At 52.9% G+C, this 7,466-nt stretch overlaps 1 protein-coding gene across 1 annotated transcript; it reads right to left on the bottom strand.

Annotated features, from left to right (window-relative positions):
• Nucleotides 1-2,326: 2,326 nt before the first annotated feature.
• LOC120713433 (cytochrome P450 71A1-like) lies at nucleotides 2,327-5,323 on the bottom strand. Its single transcript, XM_039999397.1, has 3 exons — nucleotides 5,320-5,323; nucleotides 3,233-4,017; nucleotides 2,327-3,143 (listed from the first exon to the last, which is right to left on the bottom strand). The coding sequence occupies exons 1-3, from the start codon at nucleotides 5,321-5,323 to the stop codon at nucleotides 2,502-2,504; spliced, it is 1,431 nt and encodes a 476-aa protein (XP_039855331.1). The 3' UTR covers nucleotides 2,327-2,501.
• Between the last annotated feature and the right edge of the window lie 2,143 nt (nucleotides 5,324-7,466).

Here is a 7,466-nt window from a genome sequence, read left to right as displayed (position 1 = left end):
TTGTAGCAGGTCTTGCAGCACCCGTTCTGCACCTTGTGATGTCAGCGGTGCTGTTCTGATTGGCCACCCTTCATCGATCTTACATTCCGTCACTGAAATATATTGTTGCTTGTGACATGTGAGTATAGCTGAGGATATATATGTTTTCGCGACCTTACCTGAGCACGTATTTCATTAAGAAGAAAACAATTTACTGACAATTTTTGATGCGGCCGAACAGAGCTTAACCAATATAAGATCACAAAGGACTAAAAACAGAGAAAAAATTGAAGAAACACAAAGAAACATCCAATGATCACAACAGACACCCAACAGCAGAAGCAAGACGGGGGGAACACCTCCAACCCTACAACCCTAACCGAGGCCAACCTAACGCCAACCAACAATTGGACCTGCAAAAAGAAACTACACCGGCAAAGTTGCGAAGGTCAGCAACACAAACAAGGTGGCAAAGCATCCACCCGACCAACCAACAGCGGCGGCAAAGTATCCGCCCCAAGAGAACTCAACCAACGACGACAACAGCAAAGCATCCGCTCGAGCAGCACAGCGGCAAAGCATCCGCCAAACGACAACCAACGCGACCTGGACGATGTAGAGGAAACTAAGTGAAGGCAGGCGCAGAAGTGGATCCTCCCCGAGAAGAGCAATCGACCACCATGGGCAAGAGCATCCAAGACAACACCAGGGAGGGAGCGACGCAAAAGACGCCGTCGTTGTCCGACCAACACGGTCTAGGTTTTCATCTGGAAAGCTCATCGAAGAGAAGGGCATAGGGGGGAAAGAGTGACGCCTTCAACAAGGTAAGCGACGTCCGGGGCGTCGCCGTCACCGGCCCGCAAGCCAAGGCTTTTGCCATCACCCCAATCCCAACCCAATGCCGATGACAATAGACACCGCCGCGCAAGGGAGCCCATCAGCACCACAACCAGGGCAGCACCACGGTTAGAGGAAGCGGCGGCGGTGGCGCAGCCATGGGCCCACGGTCACCCGAGGCGGCGGCGACGCAGCCAAGGCCCCCTGGCCACGAGGGGGCGGTGAACAGCCACGGGCGCCTGGCCACGAGGTGGCGGCGACGGCGGCGCAGCCACGCCCCCCGGCTACCGGGGCGGGCGAGCTCCGCTAGCACCGAGGAGGGCGCCACCGGCAGTCAGCAGCGCCCGGGAGGGCGCGAGCACCACAACCGGCTGGTGACAATAGATCCGGTCGAGGGGACCACGGATCCGTCGAGGGAAAGGCCGGATCCGGCCCAGGAGGCCGGCGACGGCGAAGGAGCAGCGAGGTCAGAAGTCTGGGTGGCGGAAGACCTAGGGAAGAGGAAGAGGAGGGCGAGCTGGGCCGACTTTGATTCAGCCGCGGGCCGCCGCCACCGCCTGGACGGTCACCGGCGGCGGCGGCGGCCACCGGAGGCGGCCAAAGGTGGGGGACAGCCGGCGGCGCGAGCGGCGCCCCCGTGTCGCCTGGGAGAGCGCGGGGGTGGGGGGGGGACTTTTTTTTATGGCGGTAGACTTGTTCCAGGTGAGGATATATATCGCGATAGGATTTCTATCCAGCCAGCTGTCATGCGAAAAGATGAATTAGAGATATTAATTGTCGCCACGCTGTTGTTGGTTACTCACTTTATCCCAGTCGTTTATCATTGCCATACATTAATTGTTGCATCGATCGGAGTTTAATTTGGTCGTGTGTGAATCTTGTGTAAAAACTTTAAAAGCAAACTTGTATTTTGTTCTTCTATTTTTTTATTGCTAAATCAACTCATTCTAATGGACACACGCAGATTGCCATGATACCATGCAGTTAGCGCTAGCCGCCGCATGCTTTTCCCTCCCCAATCTCCTCTATTTAAAAGACTTTTTTACCCCCTCACCCCCATTAAACTAGCAAAAAATGGTTTCTAGGGGCCGGTTGAAGCCGCATTTGCAGGGCCGGACGCAATATCCGCTTGTACTTTTTGCAGCTATAAACGGCTATTTGTAGAAGCGGGTAACGCGCACACTTAGGTTAACGGGTTCGAACCGTTTACTTCAAGCCCCTCCTCCATCATCCTACATAGTCACTTGTAACTCTATATATGAGGTATGTCATTCTTTTATATTAATAATTGGAACCGATTTGTAGAGTAAGTGATATCCTCATTCGCCCTTGAAAATCATTTATAGGAGTGAGGACCCCAACACCAGCACCTACAATTATGTATTTATTTTTTATTTTTTCTTTGAAAATATAATTATATATCTATACTTACTCACAGAAGATATATTTCACATATCTCAAGTGCTATTTCAAATGATCAAAAATAACATAATCGCAAAACATATGTTTAAATTGTTTTCACATACACATATACTACATTCATACTGTATAGTACAACACACGTACTATAGAGCGTGGGTTCGTATAATTGATCCACCACTGCAACTTCACACACAAACCACGGTTTCCAATTCCCATGGAGGGGATTTGCTGGAATGGAGTTGGAGGCACATCGATTTCCTACTTCAATTCGCAGGCTGAGCGAGCGTCTTGCACCTGGGGACTAGGACAAGTGGAACCCGCGGCGGCATCGTCAGCCCCGGCGCCTCGCTCGTGTCGACGTCCGCCGGGCACATGCCGGTGGAGAGCTCCCAGTCGAAGTGGCGCAGGAGGCTGGCGAGCGCGAGCTCCACCACCGGCAGCGCGAAGTTGATGCCGGGGCACATCCTCCGGCCGGCGCCGAACGGGATGAACTGGTAGTCCGTGCCCCTGAAGTCCGCCGCCGGGCCGCCGCCCACGAACCGCTCCGGCCGGAACTCCTCCGGCGCGTCCCACGCCGTGGGGTCCCGCCCGATCGCCCACACGTTGACGAAGAGCACGGTCCTGGCCGGGATCTCGTAGCCGCGAACCACCGCGGGCGTCGTCGACTCGTGTGGGACCAGAAGCGGCGACGGCGGGTGGAGCCGGAGCACCTCCTTGAACACTGCCTTCAGGTATTCCATCTTGCTCAGGTCCGCTTCCGTGATGGCAGCCTCATCGGCGGCGGCGCCGGCGACCCGCGCGATCTCGTCTTGTAGCTTGGCCATCACCCGCGGGTTGGCGACGAGCTCTGCCATGGTCCATTGCAGCGTTTCCGATGATGTTCCAGTCCCGGCGGCGATCATGTCCTGCAGACGCAAGAATCGATCGAGCATCAGGAGAACAAGTTCACTAGACATTTCTTGGGAAATTTCAAGACCATTTCTGCGAAGATGACCTTAACCATGGCTTTGATGCGATCACCTGTGAACTCGAGCCCGTCGGCGCTTTCCCGCCTCAGCCGAAGCAGGACGTCCAAGAAGTCCTCATCCTCCTCCTCCCCGGCACTGCCGGCACCCTTCTCCTGGTGCGCGGCCAGTATCTCGGACAGGAACCTATACCAGGCCTCGGCCCTGTCGTCGAGCATCTTGTCCAGGCCCGTCGCCCACCTCACGAACCTCGCCGGCGCGTCCGGCAGCACGTCCTCCGGCTGGAGGCCCGCCACCAGCGGCGCGGTACTCCCAATCAGCTGCTTCAGCCTCTCCACCGTCGCCCCCGCGGCGCCGGTCGCCGCTCGGGTGACCACCGCGTTGGTGTAGCCGTACAGGAGCTCCCTCAGCTCCACGGCCTCCCGGGCCTCGGCGGCGCGTCGGGCCCGCGCGACGAGCGCGGCCGCCTCGGCGGCGCGCACGGGCGCGAACGACGCCACGCGGCGCGGGGAGAGGAGGTGGACGACGGCGGCCTTCTTGCTCCGGCGCCAGTCCTCGCCGTACGGCGCGAACGACACGTTCCTGCAGCCGTACATCAGCCTGTCCGCCGCCACGCTGCGTGGGCGGGAGGCGAAGGCGAGGTCGTGGTTCCCGAACAGGTCCGCGGCGGCCGCGGCCGTGGACACCACCAGCGTCCGCCGGCGCCCGAGCTGCAGGAGGAGGAGGCCGCCGCCGCCGCCGTAGCGGAGGTACAGCTCGTGCAGGGAGCGGTGCGTGATGGGGGCCGATGAGGTGGAGCCAGGTAATTTTTTCGCTTCTCCCGTGTTGTAGATACTTTAAGGTCTGCTTGCTCCATTCTCCCGTGCTGTGTAGTGTTTTTTTTAGCAACTTTTTTTTAATGAACAACGTTGCTGTCACTTTGTCGAATGAAGAAATGATCAAAATAAAAGTTGTAGATTTTAAAAAGTTATACAACTTTGGAGTTGAACACTTTTTCATCTGAATTAATTTACTGCTTTAAAATTGTCATTTGCCGAGTGCTTTTTTCCAACACTCGGCAAAGTTCTTTTTGCCGAGTGCCTTTTGTCTAACAATCGGCAAACAAACTTTTTGCCGAGTGTTGAATTTCAAGCACTCGGAAAAAGTATATTTTGCCGAGTGTAAAAAAATACACTTGGCAAAGGCCCTATTTGCCGATTTTGCCGAGTATTTCTTGGCAAAAAGATTGTTTGCTACGTTTTCCCGTAGTGTAATTGGAGTTTCTTTAAAAAAAATTGAACCGCAAGAAACCCATCTAAAGGTTATTCGTTTGAACAACTCACAGTTAAACATGGTAGCAACACTCGCAAAAAAAAACATGGTAGCAACGTGATACCAAAATATCTGGACCAATATAATCATGCAACACGAGCCTAATATTTCCGTGTCAAAAATTCTTCGCAGGTTGGCTCACCACACGACTTCTCGGATCGATCCAAAACCAGAGGATGATTTGTCACATCTAAAACAATAGTATATATAGGAAACAAATAAAAAAATAAAAAAAAAATGATGGTTGTTCCGCATCCGCAGCGACCCGTCGCTAAATCCAACACTTCAGCGCGCAATCAGCAAGGGAGGCTCTTCAGCGTTGCGTTGATCGGCAGAGCTGCAGGAAGGCAGATGATGTCTCCTTACGTGCTCGCCGCTGCCGGCGTGCTTATCATCATCGTCTTCCTCTGCGTCGTCAAGAACCGCCGGAGAGGCAAGCCGCTCCCGCCGTCGCCCCCGTCGTCGCTGCCGCTGATCGGCCACCTCCACCCAAGGTTAACAATTTCGGCGGGAAATTACCGAATTTCGGTGATTTTTTTCGTTTTCGGTGAACACCGGGAAACAAATTTCGGTCCGGAAAGTTTGTGATTTCGGTTTCAAATTCAAAAATATAAAAGTCAAACTTTAGTCAAAAAAACGAAATTCGCTACAGTGAAAACGAAATTGTGAACCCTGGGCATGAGTTGGCGTATTTTCAACAAATCACGCACATTTCCAACATATTGTGATGTTGGCACATAGCTCTGATGTCTTGCTATGAGATCATCTGGCTTTAGACAGGATCACGGCACTTTCCGCAGGTTACCCATGGCGCACATAAGACTGATTAACTAGCTTGGAACGTTACAAAACCGAGCAAAGCCACAGGGGTTAAGCGCTCACCTTAGCAGAAGAGTCTTGCAAGCATCAGACATTATGATGAAAGTTCAAGATCCAAATCTATGACATTACACATGCGTAAAGCGACTCAGCTGGTGGAACCATACAACGGATGAAAATCGCAGTGCTGATGCACACAATATACACTAGCTGTTGAAGCATGATCGACCCTAATAGCAAAACATGGTGTCCATGGTTTTTACGGCGGTAAGGCGAGGCGAGGCGACTCACCCCCTTCCAGACGCCTAGGCGAGTATGGCGTGCGGCGAGGCGACGCCATACACATATCTTAACCTAGATGGAGTGATAGAAACATACCTTGTTGCTGCAAGTTTTGGAGCCCATGTAGCAGACATCCTCCTACTTCCAGTTGCCCTTGTTCCTTGTAACAGCAAGTTAAATATTTTTGTAATATGATTAATTGAATAAATATGGATGTGGATCAACTGAAATACCTTCTTGATGGCCTGAGCCTGACTTCTCTTTTCTTCTTGTCCCAAGCAGCAAGCTACATGAGTTCAAAAAACAGAGCACTGAGCAGAGCACATTGCACTAGCACATAGCAAGCAGCCAGCAGCAAGTAGCATGAACGAAAAGCAAAGAAGGGGGGAAGACATACCTCCGGCTGACGTGAAGGAAGGGCGTTGGCAGAGAGGCAGAGCAGAGGAAGGAAGCAGCCACGAATCGATTGAGGCGTCAATCTGCAAGTGGAGGCTTCAATCGGCAGCCGGGCGGAGCGCAGGTCGGGCTCAGGAGCAGCAGCAGAGGATGGAGAGGCGTGGAGTAACAGCAGAGGATGGTTGCGCGGGAGCCGATCTACAGCGTCAATCGGCGGAAGGGGCAACGGGCGGAGCAGATCGGGCTCGGGCTTCAATCCGCAGACTGGCGGATGGCCAGAAAAGAGGCGGACGGCCGGAGCAGAATCGGCGGACGGACGACGGCGAGCTGGATGCCGGCGGCGCGCCGCCGAATTCCAGGTTCGCCCTGTTCTCTCCCCCCTCCCCTCTTCTCTCTTTCCTCCACTCTCTCCCCCTTCCCGCGCTGAAGCGATGCGGCGGCCCGCGCGGGAGTATAGGCACGCGATTTCCCGCGCCTGCCCGCTCTGCTCCTTTTCCCCTGCGCGCGCAAGGCGCCGCCGCGTTTTTTTCAACCTTTTTCCCGCGCGCGCGACCGCCTTACCCTCCGTGTGGCGTCCTCCCGACGCCTTAGCGACGCCTTGGCGCGCGAGGCGACGCCATACGAACGACGGGCGTGGCGGAGGAGACGCCCCAATCTGAAGCTCGCCTGGACGCCAAGGCGATGCTTAGGCGACGCCGTGAAAACCATGTTGGTGTCCAAGGAAGATAAACTTCTCTACGACTAGAGGCAGTAAGAACAGTCACTGGTAGCATTGTCGCGATGTTTGAGGCACTCAACAATAGCATCTGAGCTGCCTATGAGAACATAAACAGAAAATCTTCCAGCATGCGAGTTATAGGTATGTTCATGCCAAGAGTGGTTCAGAAATGATGAAAAGTACACACTGTGAAGTTAACAACATCATAGGTTTTGGGTAATTTTACTCATCACGGACCTTCCGTATGTAGGGCCTCATCAAATCAGTTCATGTGTGGCGCAGTCTGAAACTGTCGAAGAAGGAAACAAGTAAATGGTCAGATGCTTTCCAATCAAGGAATAATCAGGAAAATAAGTTCAGATCAAAAGAGCAGATCATCGATTGTAAACAGCAAACAATACAGCATATCAGCTACTAAAGTATCATATACATGATTTTCCTTTCTGAAAATAGTGAATGGCAAACAAACTAGTAAATAAACACGCAGGCACAAACTATGAAAAGCTCCTGAAGGCGATGACCAATTCAGAAGTTCTACACAACAGGAACGTTCAATTTTAAACAGAACTATCTATGGGCAGGTGCTGTATTATGTACTGAATTCCACAGTGAAAGAGGTGGAAGTAGAAATGAGATAAACATCATGTGGGTATCTCCCATGCACTGCAAGGAATGCATATGCTAATACTTCCCAAACCCAATAAGAAAACCTTGCATTGCTAAGTTTCTGAAAGAAG

The sequence above is a fragment of the Panicum virgatum genome, chromosome 6K, assembly GCF_016808335.1.
Source record: "Panicum virgatum strain AP13 chromosome 6K, P.virgatum_v5, whole genome shotgun sequence".
In the NCBI taxonomy this organism is placed as follows: domain Eukaryota; kingdom Viridiplantae; phylum Streptophyta; class Magnoliopsida; order Poales; family Poaceae; genus Panicum; species Panicum virgatum.
Note: the sequence above shows the minus strand (reverse complement) of the source record. Positions and strands in the feature narration are given on the sequence as shown.